We start from the raw sequence: 20,073 nt of genomic DNA, 5'->3' as shown, positions 1-20,073 counted from the left end.
GATTTTTTAATTTAAAAAGTCAAGAGTATAAGGAAATATATTTCATAGAATTCACAATTTTCATATGTTTATTCTATTGCTTCTTAAAGTAGTATTTATGTAGTATTTTAACTTTATGTCATGAAAAATTTCCAACATACAAAAGTGGAAAAAATAGTATCAGGAGCCTCAGGTTCTGGTCCCCCTGCCTCTGTGTCATCAACATTAGGCTGCTGTTTCTTCCAACTCCCATCCACTGCACACCCCATAGGGGACTGCTTTAAAAGCAAACATAAGACATGATTTAATTTTATTTACCAATAAAATAATTTTGGTGGTAAAAGAAATACAAAGTTAATTGTGGAAAATAGTGAAAGTAATAAGGACAGTGATAAAAACTCACCCGTAATTCCAAGATAATGACTGTTAATATTTTGCTCTATTTGACTCTAGGCCCACCTTCTTACATGGGTATACATACCCTGTTCCCACCACCCCAACCTTTGACGGCAAAACTGATCTCATATTGCAAAATAGGTAATATTTCCCAACCTCCTTTTAGAAAATCTTATTGTGTGACTATTTTCCCATCACGAAATGTTTTCCTAAAATGCGACTATCCCAACATGTATTTAATCATTTTCTTACCATTAAGACTTGGCATAAAAATCCCTTCGTATCTCTTTATCGTTAATTTAAAACAAATTATTCTAAGTGGAATTGGCAAATCAGAGAAAGAGAATGGAAAGCAGACAAGAGTGTCAGGCACTGTGCTAACAGCTGGGTGTGAACACTCACTGGCTCACAGCAGCCTGGCAGGCAAGGCCGATTATTTCCCTGCTAGAGATCAGATCATGATGGCGGGCCCAAGATCACACTGCTGGAAGTGATATGACAGGACCCTGACCTCGGGTCTGCTCATGTCTGAAGTACATGCTCTTTCCACTACATTCTGCAGCCTAAAACCATGACAGCAGAGATGTCTACTCAATTCCCTTACCATTGCGCTCACTCAGGACCCTACAAATTAATTTCGGAGGACTTCAAGCATAAGCAAAAGAATTACTGTTGGCAAAATAAAACCAACTAGGTTTGCGCTCTCTCAAGCCCACTGGAGGAAGTGCTAGCACTTGGAAAAAGCAAATGCACGATTAGAATCTGGATTAAAGGGCACCGAGGCTGTCCCCGCATGAGGGCGAGCAGGGCTCCTTCTGACAGGCATTCAGAGTAGGGGTGGGCTGACTGCTCACTGCCTCTGGGCCTTGACTGAGAGTACAACACCTCCAGAGCAAGTCTGTGGAAAACTGCCATGCATTATTTGTGCAGCCAATCATTTGTTTGGCAACCCAAGTAAATCTGTTAAAAAGTAATCTATACAATCATAATTATACTAAGTCTTTCTTGTCTTCTTTTTTATGTATTTATTTATATTAAATATTTAAATAGAGACGGAGTCTTGCCATGTTGCCTAGGCTGATCTGGAACTTCTGGGCTCAAGCGATCTGCCCACCTCGGCCTCCCAAAGTGCTAGGATTACAGGTGTTAGCCACCCCGCCCAGCACCAGGTCTTTCACAATAGCTAAAATTTGCTAACATGTCCCTATTGAATCCTATTAGGACTGACATGTTTTAAAAACTTACATGTGGCTATAATTAGACTTTCATTCCTTTGTAAACACATGACCCATGTTCCAGAAATTTTCCTCTGCTCTTTCACAAAATCTGAGTCTTTACATTTGCAGATCATTAAAGGCAGATTAGCAAGAGTCCAAGTAAAAAAATGACTTTCCCGTTCTAGGACATATTCAAACAGAGAGTGGATTTCTTACAGAAATATCTATCATGGAGGGATTAGAGCAAGCATTCGATTGGATTAGGCAAAATATTCTTCATGGTCTCTGGAACTGTACCGGAGGGACAGTACTGTTACTTCTCCTGAAGTAATGACTATGTTGGCCAATTTCTTGTCATGTCAAGCTGCAGGTGCATAACAGATCTCGGTTGCAGTATGCTGCCTCCTAGGTCAGCTTTCTAATTAACTTCAAGGCAATGCTAGTGGCTTTTGCTTTGAATTGTAATATGGGAGCAGTAATATCTGAGTCACACCTGGGGAGTGTAACCCACTTCTGAGTTAAACATACAGCGTTAGTTTGCCAATGGCTTGCCTGGCTCTTAGGGACTTAAAAGTTCTTGAACTCCATATGATCACTCCAGGTAACTAATAAGGTAATTAACATCTCTTTAAATCCCCAGACCAGAACTGCTGCTGTTCTTCATCCACCAACTACAGTGGTCTCCATCTAGGAGACCCATCATATTTAAACAACACCCCGGGCCAGGCACGGTGGCTCATGCCTGTAATCCCAGCACTTTGGGAGGCTGAGGAGGGCGGATCACCTGAGGTCGGGAGTTCAAGACCAGCCTGACCAACATGGAGAAACCACCTCTCTACTAAAAATACAAAAATTAGCCAGGTGTGGTGGCACATGCCTGTAATACCAGCTACTCGGGAGGCTGAGGCAGGAGAATCACTTGAACTCAGGAGGCGGAGGTTGTGGTGAGCTGAGATCACGCCATTGCACTCCAGCCTAGGCAACAAGAGCGAAACTCTGTCTCAAAACAAAACAAAACAAAAAACAAAAAAACAAAACACCCTTCGTGAGTCTGTGAGTCATTTCCTTAGGATTTTCCCAAACTGACACATTTCCAAACACCTTCTGAGGTAGGTATGAGGTACATACATGTTCAAACAGAGTAGGGTTACATAAGTAGATTTAATAATTCACTCTGTACTATGTGAATTTGGGACCAGTCTTAAATTTATGGAAATAGAATCATGGAAATTCCACAATACAGAAACAGAACCATCTTTCCATCTGGGCAAAATGACTGAGCTGGGGCATCAAACATGGAAACCAGCTTCTTCAGAACTATGAGGTAAAAGCTGAAGTCACCAAGAGAAGGGATTCTTAAAAACCTTTTGCTCAAAATTCCACGTGGATTCTCATAGTTGGCAAAGATTATTCCCAAAATGCCCACTAAGGCAACAGTGTACTGGGAGAGCTGATGCATTACCTGAAGCCATGTTCTCAGGACCTTGCTGCCCACCCAGCTAGCAGCGCTGCTCTGAACTGGCTCCCGTTACTCACCTCTCCAAATCCGCCTTTTCCTAGAACTCTGTAATGTCTAAATGTGTTCTTTGTTACGGGTTGCCTAATCAATGAGAAAAACAAGTTTCAGGTCTCACATTGCATTGTTCTTTTAAAACAGAAAAGATTACTCAGTGCTTGTCTTCACCTCATTTATTGAACCATTCTGCTCAAAGGGGATGCCCGGGACAAAGGGTGTCTGTGCTCAGGGACTGTGGCTCCCTCTAGCAGGATAGCTCTTGACTTGCTCTAAGAGCAATTAATTCATCTTTTTTTTTTTTTTTTTTTTTTTTTTGAGATGGAGTCTCACTCTGTTGCCAGGGCTGGAGTGCAGTGGCATGATCTCAGCTCACTGCAACCTCCGCCTCCGGGGTTGAAGCAATTTTCCTGCCTCAGCCTCCCAAGTAGCTGGGATTACAGGTGCCTGCCACTACACCCAGCTAATTTTTTGTATTTTTAGTAGAGACAGGGTTTCACCATGTTTGCCAGGCTGGTCTCCAACTCCTGACCTCAGGATTCACCCGCCTCAGCCTCCCAAAGTGCTGGGATTATAGGTGTGAGCCACCACCTGGCCAATTAATCTTAATTAACATTTAAGACACTGAAGCAAACGGCAGAACAGTCTAATTATCCTTACTAACTAAAGACAGGTCTGAAACCAGCCAACACCAGGAAATATGTATGTTCATAACTCCTGGTATAGACTTGGGTAGATCCCTCTCAACCTGTCAGAAAGCAGGTGAGGAAGATGACATATACACATTGTGCCATCCTTTGAAAAAAGAACCTCAAAGACGTTTATACCCAATGCCTCAAAAGCAGCAGGTATAAGCAAGAACTGGAAATTTAATCAATCAATAATAATAGTACTAATAATAACACTAGTAGCAGCTAACACTTTTTTTTTTTTTTTTTTTTGAGGCAGAGTCTTGCTCTGTCGCCCAGGCTGGAGTGCAGTGGAGCCACCTCAGCTCACTGCAACCTCCTCCTCCTGGGTTCAAGCGATTTCTTCTGCCTCAGCCTCCCAAGTAGCTGGGAGTACAGGTGCATGCCACCACACCTGGCTAAGTTTTGTTGTTCTAGTAGAGACGGGTTTCACCATTTTGGCCAGGCTAGTCTCGAACTCCTGACCTCAGGTGATCCACCTGCCTCGGCCTCCCAAAGTGCTGGATTACAGGCATGAGCCACTGCGCCCGGCCCGCAGCTAACACTTTTTAAGCACTTATTTTGTGCACCAAACATTGTGCTATAAGCGTTGTACACACATTTCCCAGGTGATCCTAGCAATGGTCCAAAGAGGCAGATTCTATAATTACCTGTAATTTATAGAACAAGGACCTGCCACTCATACAGGCTAAGCCACTTACCTGAGGACACATAAACAGTAAGAGGCTGAGCGGGGTTTCACTGTCAGGTCCCACCCACTGCATCCTATTCTATCACTAAAAATCTAAGCTAAGTTTTATTTTCCAGCCACTGAATCAACAGGGATACCTGTCATTTTAAAAAGAGAGAACAGAGTCTATTAAATTAGAAGAAATGGTATAACACTAATACCTATGAAAATTTCTGTATAAAAATATCATATACAACTCAAAATTTCTAATTGTATTTTGACAGATGGAAAAGTCTATGTCAATCAGTACGCATTGTGAGAAGTTAACACTCGTTTTATTGAGGTCTCTTTTCTTTTTTTCTGTTTTAGAGATGGGGTCTTGCTACATTGCCCAGGTTGAAGTGCAGTGGCTATTCACAGGCATGATCATCCCGTACTATAGCCTTCAAGTCTTGGGCTTAAGCAATCCCTCAGCCTCCGCCTCCTGAGTAGCTGGGACTACAGGCGTGTGCCACCTCAACTGGCTTTTATTGAGTTTAAAATTAGAACATACCTTTCCAGCCATTTCCATTGTAAAAATTGAGAAAAATATGCGCTTTCTTGGTATTCTTCAAATGGTTCCCCTCTTAAGTAGTTATGGGCAACTCTAGAAAAAGATTTTTAAAAATCATATACATTTGTTGTGTTAAGAAGTAAAAACAAGTGTGTTTTAGTGCATTCATAGGCATTGAATATGGGAAAGTCAATCATTACACACAATTCAATATTTTGAATTTGCAATTACAGAAGCCCACGTTAGGTTCTAACGCTATCAGTGAAAATAGAAGTGAAACAGAATGAACGAAAAAAGCAGTGAAATAGAAGGATGCATTCCCTTCTTGGGAGTGAGGGCGTCAGCTGTTCTGTTGTCAAGCAGCATGCTTCCCATGTGCAAGACACAGCGGAAGGGTCCTCTGGAGAACAGCATAGAGGTCAAAGCCATGGGCCGCTGCAAGTCCTGCTTCAGCCACTCACTGGCTGAGGGACCTGAGCCAACTTACCCAACCTCTATAGCCTCAGTTTCTCCTTCTGTAAAACAGAGATAATAATCATGCCTATTTCATAGGGTTACTGTGAGCGGGTAAATGCATTAATACTTCCAAGTATTTATTATTGTTTTGTTATTTTTTGTTGTTGCTGTTGTTTAGAGACAGGGCCTCACTCTGTTGCCCAGGCTGGAGTGCAATGGCATAATCATGGCTCAATGCAGCCTTGAACTCCTGGCCTCAAGCAATCCTCCCACCTCAGCCTCCCAAAGCGCTGGGACTACAGGTGTGAGCCACCAAGCCTAGCCTTATTATTGTTGTGTTATTACTATTACATGTCTCTTAGTGCACATGTACAAGAAAGAGTTTAGGGTGTGTACATGCCCAGGAGAGGGATGTGAAGGACAAAAGTGTGGACTGAAAGACTGGCCCTTCCTGGCTTCTGTGGCATCCCAGATGAAGACAGGAAGAAATCTGATTCTTACCACAATGTCCCAGGACCGGTATCAGAGAGCAAAGACCAAGCCTGTCCTGTCTGCCATACCAGAGAAGCAATCAAATGGAGCCACGGAGCCAACATCTCTTTTTTTTTGGTCTGGCTCTGTCACCCAGGCTGGAGGGTAGTGATGAGGTCACAGTCACTGCAGCCTTGACCTCCCAGGCTCAATTGATCCTCCCACCTCAGCCTTCTGAATAGCTGGGACTATAGCCATGCACCACTATGCCTGGCTAATTTTTGTATTACAGACAGGGTTTCGCCATGTTGTCCAGGCTGGTCTTGAACTCCTGAGGCCACGCAATCCTTCCGCCTTGGCCTCCCAAAGTGCTGGGATTATAGGCACGAGCCATGGCGCCCAGACAGAGACAACATCTTTTTGGAAAGCAGTTCAAATCACAAACACTAGAATACCATTAATGTGAATATCCAACAAGATAAGTAAAAGATGACTTGAAATTGAAAATGAAAATCTTTTTTTTTTGAGACGGAGTTTTGCTCTTGTTGCCCAGGCTGGAGTGCAACGGCACAATCTTGGCTCACCACAACCTCCACAACCTCCGCCTCCCGGGTTCAAGCGATTCTCCTGCCTCAGCCTTCCTGAGTAGCTGGGATTACAGGCATGTGCCACCACTCCTGGCTAATTTTGTATGTTTAGTAGAGACAGGGTTTCTTCATGTTGGTCAGGCTGGTCTTGAACTCCCGACATCAGGTGATCCACCCACCTCGGCCTCCCAAAGCTCTGGGATTACAGGCGTGAGCCACCATGCCCGGCCTGAAAATCTTTACTCTACATTTACTCTAATCCATTTACTCTAATCCATTTTCAGAAGAGGGGGATGAGGGACAGAGGGAAGGGTTCTAGTCCAGTGCCATACACCTGGCTAGGAGAAAGATGGGATGCATGCCATTTATCTGTGGGGTGTGGAACTGGCCACTGAATTCTCACTAAAGGAATAAGCATCTAAACCACCCAGCTCCTCAGTGTGCAGAGAACTCACACCTCAAGAAAAAGCCAGATAGAGAAAGCCTTGTTATTTATTTATTTATTTATTTATGAGACAAGAGTCTCGCTGTGTTGCCCAGGCTGGAGTACAGTGGCGGGATCTTGACTCATTGCAGCCTCCACCTCCCAGGTTCAAGTGATTCTCATGCCTCAGCCTCCTGAGTAGCTGGGATTACAGGTGCACACCACCATGCCTGGCTAATTTTTGTATTTTTTTGTAGAGATGGGGTTTCTCTATGTTGACCAGGCTGGTCTTGAACTCCTGGCCTCAAGCGATCTGCCCACTTCGGCCTCCCAAAGTGCTGGGATTACAGGTGTGAGCCACCATGCCCGGCCTGTTTGTTATTTTAAAGGCAGCCACATCATTAAAGCATCACGGGTTCCAGCCCCAGCCCCACCGTGCTCTGGCTGCACAGGCTTAGGTACGCCACTCCCTGCTGCATGTGAGCTGCAACAGCCTCTCCGGCTCATCTCCTGGACCCCATCTTCCCTCTCTTCATCCTCTAAATTGTAGCCAGAGCAATCTTTTAAAACACAATGATTATGTCATCTACTTGCTCTCAGAGCAAAGAACAAACTTGCTCATGGCTCCCTGGGCCTCCGTTTCCTCCGCTGTGACATGAGTGCCTGTCTGCACACATACACAAAGCACTGCAGATTTTGGGCCTGATCACCTCAGAAACTGTTCTTTCATCCCGCATACGTAAAGAAACTGAATTTAGCCAAAGTGCTTTGCCTCGGAATTTTCCTTGGAAACGTCCTGAAAAAAGATGTTTTTGGTGAGTACCTAGGTCTGAAAAAAATATTTTTGTCTAGACACAAGCAGAGCAGAGAGGGCCTGGAGTCACCACAGGGTTGCTAGGATACTGGTGCTAAACGATGGGACCCCCTTCAGTGTGCCTCGTGGGTACATGGAATTATTACTCTTCATTCACCTCTTTCTAGAGAAAGTAATCATTTTAATGTGTAAAGTACAGTTGACCCTTGAACAATGCGGGTTGAGCCGCCAGGAGCCACTTATGTGTGTATTTTCTTCCGCCTCTGCCACCCCTGAGACAGCAGGATCAGCCCCTCCTCTTCCTCCTTCTCCTCATATTTTCTTCCACCTCTGCCACCAGCAAGACCAGCCCCTCCTCTTCCTGCTTCTCATCAGCTTCCTCAACATGCAGATGCCAAGGATGAAGACCTTTATGATGACCCATTTCCACTTTATCTCTTCCTTATGATTTTCTTAGTAACACTTTCTTTTTTCTAGAATACTTGATTGTGACAGTATAGCATATAATACATATAACCTATAAAATATGTGTTCATCTGCTGTTTATGTTATCGGTAAGGCTTCTGGTCAACAGTAGGCTAATGGCAGTTAAGCTTTTGGGGGAGTCAAAAGTTATACACAGATTTTCAACTGCGCAGAGGGTTGGGTGGTGTCAGCATCCCTAATGCCCATGTTGTTCAAGGGTCAACTACATTCTAGGAACTTGTCTTATGCAGAGAAACCTCCTGAAAGCTGTCTGTCTTGGGGTTGGTCATATATAATATATGCAGGGCTCAGCATGAACCACTTACCTAGTACATTCCTCAAAGACTTTTTTGGAAGGGTTCTCCTCCTTCAGTCCCAATCTACATTCTGTCACAACATCTGGAGGTATCTCTGGTAAAGGGGCTGCCAACTTAATACAGTACAAACCAAATACATAACCATTAGTGATTTCATAACTTACTAGTGAACAGAACCTAATGCCTATTGTAAAAAAATGAAACATAAAGTGTATAAAATGAAAGTCAAAGTGCCACCTGGACTCTCCACCCCGTCCCACTTTCCAGAGTTCTGCTGTTGTCTGCCTTTTCAGATCTTCTCCGATGCATATCAAAACACACACAGGGCCAGACACAACGGCACACGCCTGTAATCCCAGCACTTTGGGAGGCCGAGGTGGGTGGATCACCTGAGGTCAGGAGTTTGAGACCAGCCAACATGGTGAAACTCCGTCTCTACTAAAAATACAAAATATTAGCCAGGCGTGGTAGGTAGCTACTTGGGAGGCTGAGGCAGGAGAATCACTTGAACCCAGGAGGCGGAGGTTGCAGTGAGCTGAGATCGCGCCACTGCACTCCAGCCTGGGCAACAAGAGCAAAACTCTGTCTCCAAACCAAACCAAACCAAACAAAAAAACACACACACAGAATGGAAAGCAGGGTCTCAAAGAGGTATCTGCACACCCATGTTCATTGCAGCATAATTCACCATAGCAAAAAACAACCCAGGTGTCTGTGGATGAATGGATAAATAAAATGCGGTATATACATAGAGTGGAATATTATTCAGCCTTTTAAAAAAAGGAAATTCTGAAATACGCTACAACCTGGATAAACCTTTTGGACATTATGTTAAATGAAATAAGCCAGTCGCGGCCAGCACGGTGGCTCGCCCCTGTAATCCCAGCACTTTGGGAGGCAGAGGTATGTGGATCAGTTGAGGTCAGGAGTTCGAGACCAGCCTGGCCAACATGGTGAAACCCTGTCTTTACTAAAAATACAAAAATTAGCCAGGCGTGGTGGCAGGCACCTGTAATCCTAGCTACTCATGAGGCTGAGGCACAAGAATCGCTTGAAGCTGGGAGGCGGAGGTTGCAGTGAGCTGAGATCGTGCCACTGCCCTCCAGCCTGGACGACAGAGCAAAACTCAGTCTCAAAAACAAACAAATAAATAAATAAATAAATAAGCCAGTCACAAAGTGACAAATCCTGTATGATTCCACTTATATATGGTCCCTAGAGCAGTCAAATTCATAGAGACATAAAGTAGAATGGTGGTTGCCAGGTGCTTGGAGAGAACTGGGAATTGTTTAATGGATGCAGAGTTCTGGAGACTGGCTGCATAACAAGGTGAATATATTTAACACTACTGAAGTGCACACTTACAAATGGTGATGGTGGTAACCTTCATGTTACGTGTTTTTTTTTAATCACAATTAAAAATTAAAAATCAAACACACACACATCTCTCTTCAGATAGACAGTTTCTTTTTCTTCATGCAAATGGGAAAAGTATATGTACAGTTTTGTGGTTTTTTTGGAGACAGAAAATCTCCACTTCCTGGGCTCATGCAATCCTCCCACCTCCACCTCCCAAGTAGCTGGGACCATGGGCGCATGCCACCACATCTGGATAATTTTTTTGAGATGGAGTCTTGTTCTGTGGTCCAGGCTGGAGTGCAGTGCATGATCTTGGGTCACTGCAAGTCCCACCGCCTGGGTTCAAGCGATTGTCCTGCCTCAGCCTCCCGAGCAGCTGGGATTACAGGTGCCCGCCCCATGCCTGGCTAATTTCAAACTCCTGACCTTGAGTGATCCTTTGGAAGGCCTCAGCCTTCCAAAGTGCTGGGATTCCAGGTGTGAGCCACTGTGCCCAGCTGTACCTGGCTAATCTTTGTATTTTTTGTAGAGACAGTGTTTCACCACGTTGCCCAGGCTGGTCTTGAACTCCTGAGCTCAATTGATCTGCCCACCTCGGCCTACAAAAGTGCTAGGATTACAGGCATGTGCCACTGTGCCCAGCCTGGGTCCAGTGTTTAAAGTATGTGCTGACGTCTATAGAGCTACCCCATTTTCTTGAGTGACTGCACAGTCTTCCGGTGTGTGAGTTTATCTGCCCCCAGTTACATCCTAGTTGCCAATTTTCCCACGCAAACAGCACCACCATGAACGTCTCTCTATACACGTGTATTTCTATAGGATAGATTCCTAAAAACAGAATTATCAGCTCAAAAAGATGCAAGCATTTTAAACTTCATATTTATTGTGAAACTGCCCTCCAAAAAGGCTCTACCACTCTATATTCGCACTCACAGTGTTCCAGGTGCCCAGGCCCCACTCTCCTTAACCCTCATCCAGAGAATTCTGGAAAGTGGAAACACATGACAAAACCACTGTCCAGATTCAATGAAAAAATACCCAGATCGGCCGGGCATGGTGGCTCAAGCCTGTAATCCCAGCACTTTGAGAGGCTGAGGCGGGTGGATCACGAGGTCAGGAGATCAAGACCATCCTGGCTAACACGGTGAAACCCCGTCTCTACTAAATATACAAAAAAATTAGCCAGGCGTGGTGGCGGGCGCCTGTAGTCCCGGCTACTTGGGAGGCTGAGGCAGGAGAGTGGAGTGAACCCAGGGGGCGGAGCTTGCAGTGAGCCGAGATCGTGCCACTGCACTCCAGCCTGGGCGACAGAGCAAGACTCTGTCTCAAAAAAAAAAAAAAAAAAGAAAAGAAAAAAAAAAGAAAAAATACCCAAATCATGCTCAATTGTGCACCTAATTTGTAATTAGAAACAAGAAATGCATTCCAGACTGATTTCTGATGGTGATAGGGCCAAGCGACCAGAGGAAATCTGTGTTTATAAATCAGTTATTTCCTAACGTAAGTGGAAAGATAGTAAACAATGAGAAAACTCACATTTTAAAAAATCAACAATATTATCACAATTAATCATGATTAGTAGCTGCCATTTAAATTATCTAATACATTTGAGGCATTTAAATATCTATGGTCTTGGGCGGGCGTGGTGGCTCACGCCTGTAATCCCACTACTTTGGAGGCCAAGGAGGGTGGATCATCTGAGGTCAGGAGTTCGAGACCAGCCTGACCAACATGGTGAAACCTGTCTCTACTAAAAATACAAAAATTTAGCTGGGCATGGTGGCAGGCGCCTGTAATCTCAGCTACTCAGGAGGCTGAGGCAGGAGAATCACTTGAACCCAGGAGGTAGAGGTTGCAGTGAGCCAAGATCACGCCACTGCACTTCAGCCTGGGCAACAAGAGCGAAACTCCATCTCAAAAAAAACCACATATATATGTGTGTGTGTGTATGTGTATATATATGTGTGTGTATATATACATAGATGTATGTGTGTATATATACATACATATATGTATGTATACATAGTGTATATGTATATAGTATATATAGTATATGTATAGTATATATAGTATATGTATATGTATATAGTATATAGTACATGTATGTATGTAGTATATATATAGCATATATACATACATACACATATATACATATATACATATATACATATATATATAGAGAGAGAGAGTCTCATTTAGCCCCACAACAACCACCCTGATGGATGAGGAGAGACTTGGGAAGTCCCTCTCCAGTGCGCCCACATCACCAAGGGGAGAGCCGAGACTGAAACACACACACCCTGCTGGACTCTCCAGTCCTTCCTTTCTATGCAGCAAGGCTGTCATAAGAATAAGATGGGTCCATTCATTTTCCTATCTAAGAAAGAAGTTTGGGCCAGGCACCGTGGCTCACACCTGTAATCCCAGCACTTTGGGAGGCTGAGGCCGGCAGATCACGAGGTCAAGAGATCGAGACCATGCTGGCCAACATGGTGAAACCCCATCTCTACTAAAAATACAAAAAAAAATTTAGCTGGGCATGATGATGCGTGTCTGTAGTCCCAGCAACTCGGGAGACTGAGGTAGGAGAATCGCTTGAACCCAAGAGGCAAAGGTTGCAGTGAGCCAAGACTGCGCCACTGCACTCCAGCCTGGCGACAGAGCAAAACTCTGTCTCAAATAAAAAAAAAAAAAAAAAAGAAAGAAAAGAAAAAAGAAAGAAAAGAAGTTTGTTCATTCACTCATTTGCTCCACAAATATGCATTGTTCCAGGCACTGGACACAGCAGAAAACAAGACAAAATATTCTCGGAAGACAAAGACAATATTTTAACAGTCTTATTTCCCCTCCAAAGTCTCAATTTTTCTGAAACTAAATAGCAGGTTGGTTCTATTAAGACTGTTTAATGATTAACACCAAATAGTGTTCCCATTTTCAATATCATAGAAAATTTTTATATTAATAGTTATTGATTCCCACACAAATGAAAAGCAGTGTTTCTAATATCCATGAGAGAGAGGGAGGTAAGCTAAGGTGACCTGAAGTATGGCAAGGTAAGGTATAGAACTACCAGCCTGATGCAGAACTGAGACTTCTGGGGCTTTACATTAAGGAACAATCATTGTTTTCCAGAATAAGTAGTTACCAGGGCAAATTTACCAAATGACTCAGTGCCTTGCTTTTTAAAATTTTAGGCAGAGGAAATTCTAATGGGAAAGATCACTGGTGGAGAGGGAAGGGAGGGTGGATTTTGCAGAAATATGCTTATTTTTCTGTGTTGAAAATTACATTTACTTTCCTATTTTAAAAAATTGGGTCATCTTTTTATTGTTGTGTTGTAAGAGTTATTTATATATTCTGGATACTAGACCCTTACCAGTATTTTATTTACAAACCCTTTTCCCCATTCTGTGGGTTATGTTTTCACTTCTTGATAGTGTTCTTTGAAGCATAAAGTTTTAAATTTTGATGAAGTTCAGTTTATCTATTTTTTCTTTTGTTGCTTGTGCTTTAGTTGTCATATCTAAGAAGTCACTGCCTAATTTCAAGGTATTGAAGAGTTACACCTACACTTTCCTCTAAGAGTTGTATAGTTTTAGCTCTTATATTTAGGTCTTTGATGGATTTGGCATTAATGTTTTGTTTATGGAATGAGGTAGGGGTTCAGTGTGATTCTCTGCATGTGGCTATCCAGTTGTTCCAGTACCATCTATTGAAAAGACTATTCTTTCTCCCAGTTGAATTGTCTTGGCATCCTTGTGATAAGGCAATTAATTGACTGTTAATGTGTTATCATTTGAATGTGTGCCCCAAAGTTCATGTGTTGGTAGCTTAATTCCCAATGCAACAGTGTTGAGAGGTGGGACCTTTAAAAAGGTGATAATATCATGAGGACTCTGCCCCTCATGAATGGATTCATGCTGCTATCTCAGGATTGGTTTTGTTATTGTTGCAGCATTGCGGCAGGTTCCTGATAAAAAGCTAAGTTCAGACCCTTTCCCCACCCCCCACCCCCCCACCCCGAGGCATGTGCATGCCCTCGTATTCTTCTGCATGGATGATGTAGCAAGAGGGCTCTCACTAGATTGGACTCCTTGATGCTGGACTTCCGGCTTTCAGAACTGTAAGAAATAAATCTCTGTTCTTTATAAATTACCCAATCTCAGGTATTCTGTTAGAGCAGCACTAAATGGACTAAGACAAAATGCATGAATTTGTTTCTGCACTCTCTATTCCATACCATTGACTGCTATATGTCTACCATCATGCCAGGACCATACTGTCTTGATTACTGTAGCTTTGTACTAAGTTTTGAAATTGAGGAGTGTGAGTCCTCCAACTACATTCTTTTTAAAGAACGTTGTAACTATTCCAGGTCCCTTGACTATCCATATGAATTCTAAGATTAGCTTGCTTGTTAATTTCTGCAAAAAAAAAAAATGGTAGTTAGAATTTTGATAGGGATTAGATTGAATCTATAGATCAACTTGGGGAGTACTGCCATCTTAACAATATTAAGTCTTCTGATCCATGAACAGGAGATGTCTTTCCATTTCTTGAGGTCTTCTTTAATTTTTTTCAGTGCTTTCTAGTTTTCAGAGTATAAGTGTTACATTTATTTTGTTACATTCATTCTTTTTTTTTGTTTTGTTTTTACTTTTTATTATTATTATTATACTTTAAGTTTTAGGGTACATGTGCACAATGTGCAGGTTAGTTACATATGTATACATGTGCCATGCTGGTGTGCTGCACCCATTAACTCGTCATTTAGCATTAGGTATATCTCCTAGAGCTATTCCTCTCCCCTCCCCGCACCCCACAACAGTCCCCAGAGTGTGATGTTCCCCTTCCTGTGTCCATGTGTTCTCATTGTTCAGTTCCCACCTATGAGTGAGAATATGCGGTGTTTGGTTTTTTGTTCTTGCAATAGTTTACTGAGAATGATGATTTCCAATTTCATCCATGTCCCTCAAAGGACATGAACTCATCATTTTTTATGGCTGCATAGTATTCCACGGTGTATATGTGCCACATTTTCTTAATCCAGTCTATCATTGTTGGACATTTGGGTTGGTTCCAAGTCTTTGCTATTGTGAATAGTGCCTCAGTAAACATACAAGTGCATGTGTCTTTATAGCAGCATGATTTACAGTCCTTTGGGTATATACCCAGTAATGGGATGGCTGGGTCAAATGGTATTTCTAGTTCTAGATCCCTGAGGAATCGCCACAGACTTCCACAAGGGTTGAACTAGTTTACAGTCCCACCAACAGTGTAAAAGTGTTCCTATTTCTCCACATCCTCTCTGGCACCTGTTGTTTCCTGACTTTTTAATGATTGCCATTCTAACTGGTGTGAGATGGTATCTCATTGTGGTTTTGATTTGCATTTCTCTGATGGCCAGTGATGGTGAGCATTTTTTCATGTGTTTTTTGGCTGCATAAATGTCTTCTTTTGAGAAGTGTCTGTTCATGCCCTTCACCCACTTTTCGATGGGGTTGTTTGTTTTTTCCTTGTAAGTTTGTTTGAGTTCATTGTAGATTCTGGATATTAGCCCTTTGTCAGATGAGTAGGTTGCAAAAATTTTCTCCCATTTTGTAGGTTGCCTGTTCACTCTGATGGTAGTTTCTTTTGCTGTGCAGAAGCTCTTTAGTTTAATTAGATCCCATTTGTCAATTTTGGCTTTTGTTGCCATTGCTTTTGGTGTTTTAGACATGAAGTCCTTGCCCATGCCTATGTCCTGAATGGTAATGCCTAGGTTTTCTTCTAGGGTTTTTATGGTTTTAGGTCTAACGTTTAAGTCTTTAATCCATCTTGAATTAATTTTTGTATAAGGTGTAAGGAAGGGATCCAGTTTCAGCTTTCTACATATGGCTAGCCAGTTTTCCTAGCACCATTTATTAAATAGGGAATCCTTTCCCCATTGCTTGTTTTTCTCAGGTTTGTCAAAGATCAGATAGTTGTAGATATGCGGCGTTATTTCTGAGGGCTCTGTTCTGTTCCATTGATCTATATCTCTGTTTTGGTACCAGTACCATGCTGTTTTGGTTACTGTAGCCTTGTAGTATAGTTTGAAGTCAGGTAGCGTGATGCCTCCAGCTTTGTTCTTTTGGCTTAGGATTGACTTGGCGATGCGGGCTCTTTTTTGGTTCCATATGAACTTTAAAGTAGTTTTTTCCAATTCTGTGAAGAAAGTCATTGGTAGCTTGATGGGGATGGCATTGAATCTATAAATTACCTTGGGCAGTATGGCCATTTTCATGATACTGATTCCTCCTACCCATGATCATGGAATGTTCTTCCATTTGTTTGTATCCTCTTTTATTTCATTGAGCAGTGGTTTGTAGTTCTCCTTGAAGAGGTCCTTCACATCCCTTGTAAGTTGGATTCCTAGGTATTTTATTCTCTTTGAAGCAATTGTGAATGGGAGTTCACTCATGATTTGGCTCTCTGTCTGTTATTTGTGTATAAGAATGCTTATGATTTTTGTACATTGATTTTGTATCCTGAGACTTTGCTGAAGTTGCTTATCAGCTTAAGGAGATTTTGGGCTGAGACAATGGGGTTTTCTAGATACACAATCATGTCATCTGCAAACAGAGACAATTTGACTTCCTCTTTTCCTAATTGAATACCCTTTATTTCCTTCTCCTGCCTAATTGCCCTGGCCAGAACTTCCAACACTATGTTGAATAGGAGTGGTGAGAGAGGGCATCCCTGTCTTGTGCCAGTTTTCAAAGGGAATGCTTCCAGTTTCTGCCCATTCAGTATGATATTGGCTGTGGGTTACATTAATTCTTAAGTATTTTATTCTTTTTTGATACTATACAAAGGGAATTGCTTTCTTAATTTCTTTTTTTTTTTGATTTTAATTGCTAGTATATAGGAATACAATTAAATTTTGTATAGTGATTTAGTATCTTGCAGCCTTACCAGACTCACTTATTAGCTCCAATAGTCTTTTTCTTTATGTATGTATGTGTGAATTCCTTAAAATTTTCTATATCCCAGATTATGTCATCTGCAAATAGAGAGAGTTTTACTTCTTCCTTTACAATCTAAATACCTTTTCTTTTCTTTCTTTTTTTTAAACAGAGTCTTGCTCTGTTGCCCATGCTGGAGTGCAATGGCGCAAACTTGGCTCACTGCAACCTCCTCCTCCTAGGTTCAAGCAATTCTCCTGCCTCAGCCTCCCGAGTAGCTGGGATTACAGGTGCCTACCACCGCACCCAGCTAATTTTTGTATTTTTAGTAGAGACGGGGTTTCACCATGTTGGTCAGGCTGGTCTCAAACTCCTGACCTCAGGTGATCCACCCGCCTTGGCCTCCCAAAGTGCTGGATCACAAGTATGAGCCACCGCGCCTGGCCAATACCTTTTATTTCTTTTTCTTGCCTAATTGCCCTGTCTAGAACCTCCAGTATAATGGAACTTACAGTTGACTCTCCAGTTGAACAGAAGTGGTGAGGGTGGGCAATCTTGTCGTGTTCCTAATCTTAAAGGAAAGCATCTAGTCTTTTACTTTTTTTTTTTTTTTTTTGAGATGGAGTCTCACTCTGTTGTCCAGGCTGGAGTGCAGTGGTGCGATCTTGGCTCACTGTAACCTCCGTCTCCCAGGTTCAAGTGATTCTCTTGCCTCAGCCTCCTCAGTAGCTGGGACTACAGGCATGCGCCACCATGGCCGGCTAATATTTGTATTTTTAGTAGAGATGGGGTTTCACCATGCTGGCCAGGCTGGTCTCAAACTCCTGACCTCATGATCTGCCCACCTCAGCCCCCCAAAGTGCTGGGATTACAGGCGAGCACCACCACACCCAGCCTAGTCTTTCACATTTAAGTATGATGTTGGCTGTGGATATTTCATAGATATTTATCAGGCTGAGCAGCCCAGAAACATCTCTCTCTCTATTACCAAGTGCTATTATTTGAACGTTGGTCCCTTCCCCTCAAAGCTCATGTTGAAGTTTAATTGTTATTGTGACCACTAAAAGGCATTTAAGAGGTTCCACTTTCATGAAGGGACTAATTTCATTCCTAGTTTGCTCAGTGCTTTTATTATGAAGGGGTGTGGATTTTATCAAATGCTTTTTCTTTTTTTATTAAGATGATCATGTGGTTTTTAAATATTTTATTCTATTAATATGGTGTATTATATTAATTGATTTTCAGATAATGAACCAATTTTGTATCCCTAGGGGAAAGCCCACTTGGTTTTGGTTATGATTCTTTTAAACCATAAATTCAAATTTGGCTGAATTTTAATATTTGAGAATCCTGAGAGGAAAACTAAGAAAAACTAACAATGTCTGAGTGACTGGATAAAGAAATGCAAGAATGAACGCATGGTCTTGCTTTACTTTCAGGTACTTTGAATATTATGAGTTGTTAAAATTTGAGTCAGTGACCTCAAGGAGTTCCCTTTTTTCAGCTCCTGGCATCAAGAGAGCCAACTGTCTTGGCCTCCCAAAGTGCTGGGATTACAGGCATGAGCCACCACACCTAGCCTAGGGGTTCCATTTTTAGTATGTAAGAGAAAGAGAAGTTTATTCTTGCTGTTTTTAAATAAAAGACAAGAAAAGGAAAACTACAATAATGATGTGAATCATTGCTTTTTATTTGTTTGTTTTTGTTTCAGCACAAGAGCAGGGCCATCGGGTGGGAAGACGAAGAATGTGGTAGCTTCCCCAGCTGATGGTAAGAAAAGAAAAAAGAGGCTTTCCAGCTACATCGTCTCCAGGCAGCCCATAAACATCTCTCTATTACCAAGTGCTATTGTCTAAACATTTGTCCATCCCCCACAAAGCTCACGATGACATTTAATTGCCACTGTGACAGTGTTGGGAGGTAGGACCATTGAGAGGCATTTTTTTTTTTTTTTTTTTTCTGAGGCAGAGTCTCGCTCTGTCACCCAGGTAGGAGTGCAGTGGCGCGAACTCGGCTCACTGCAACCTTTGCCTCCTGGATTCAAGCGATTCTCCTGCCTTAGCCTCCTGAGTAGCTGGGACTATAGGCACCTGCCACCATGCCTGGCTAATTTTTGTATTTTTAGTAGAGACGGGGTTTCACCATCTTGGCCAGGATGGTCTCAAACTTCTAACCACAGGTGATCTGCCCGCCTCAGCCTCCCAAAGTGCTGGGATTACAGGCGTGAGCCACCACGCCCGGCCTAAGAGGCATTTAAGAGGTTCCACCTTCATGAAGGGACTAGTGCCCTTATCTCATTATCCCCGGAATAAGTTTGCCCCCTTTTGTGTCCACATGCTCAGACATGTGTGCAAGCAATCCCTCTGTTTCCCCTTCCACCAAGTGATGATGCAGCAAGAAGGCCCTTGCCAGATGCTGGCACTAAGAAGGGGAAAAAAAAAAAAAGGTTTTTATCTGAGGAATGTGAGCCCCTTCAAATTATCAAGCCCAGAGCAGTTATGACTCACTCCCCCTTGAGCTAAATAATTACTTCTCGGCAGGGCACGGTGGCTCACGTCTGTAATCCCAGCACTTTGGGAGGCTGAGGTGGGCAGATCACAAGATCAGGAGATCGAGACCATCCTGGTTAACACGGTGAAACCCCATCTCTACTAAAAATACGAAAAATCAGCCAGGCGAGGTGGCGGGCACCTGTAGTCCCAGCTACTCGGGAGGCTGAGGCAAGAGAATGGCGTGAACCCCAGGGGGCGGAGCCTGCAGTGAGCCGAGATTGCGCCACTGCACCCCAGCCTGGGCCACAGCGAGACTCTGTCTCAAAAAATAATAATAATAATAATTACTTCTTGAAGCCACTTGCTAGTGGTCTCTAGACTGATGCCAAGTATCCATAAATGCCATATACTGGACACCATAACTCATATTCTCACTCTGTAGTTCAACAATGTATAGCCAATCACGGATCATTGTTCTCTCTTAAACCAGTGAGAATTCGGGTCAAACAACATTGTATCAGCTCACTCCTTGTTCCCTTTGCCTTTAAAACCCTGCCAGTAACCAAGGCTAATGGAGCACTTCCCAAGGCAACTTGGAAGTGTGTCCCATGCAGCTGTCTTTACTTTCGCTCAAGTAAACTCTTTTTTTTTTTGAGAAGGAGTCTCACTTTATCACCCAGGTTGGAGTGGCACAATTTTGGCTCACTGCAACCTCCGACTCCTGGGTTCAGGTGATTCTCCTGCC

General features: G+C 42.8%; 1 protein-coding gene across 19 annotated transcripts in view; it reads right to left on the bottom strand.

Annotated features, from left to right (window-relative positions):
• The window catches only part of GRK4 (G protein-coupled receptor kinase 4), an 80,105-nt gene that overhangs the window by 27,151 nt on the left and 32,881 nt on the right, over window positions 1–20,073 (bottom strand). For 8 of the 19 annotated variants that reach the window (XM_054486619.2, XM_054486625.2, XM_054486633.2 and 5 more), the window contains 3 exons: window positions 8,561–8,664; window positions 5,018–5,110; window positions 3,129–3,192 (listed from right to left, as the gene is read on the bottom strand). The exons of 2 other annotated variants lie outside the window; for them this stretch is intronic. In XM_054486619.2, the coding sequence (XP_054342594.1) occupies window positions 3,129–3,192; window positions 5,018–5,110; window positions 8,561–8,664 (261 nt within the window). Of the gene's footprint in view, window positions 1–140; window positions 258–3,128; window positions 3,193–5,017; window positions 5,111–8,560; window positions 8,665–20,073 lie in introns of those variants that run through there. 9 more of the 19 variants (XM_063664439.1, XM_063664440.1, XM_063664437.1 and 6 more) reach the window with 6 other exon arrangements.

The sequence above is a fragment of the Pongo pygmaeus genome, chromosome 3 (assembly GCF_028885625.2).
Source record: "Pongo pygmaeus isolate AG05252 chromosome 3, NHGRI_mPonPyg2-v2.0_pri, whole genome shotgun sequence".
Classification (NCBI taxonomy): Eukaryota; Metazoa; Chordata; class Mammalia; order Primates; family Hominidae; genus Pongo; species Pongo pygmaeus.
The sequence above is the reverse complement of the archived record's forward strand: the minus strand, read 5'-3'. Positions and strand labels throughout refer to the sequence as shown.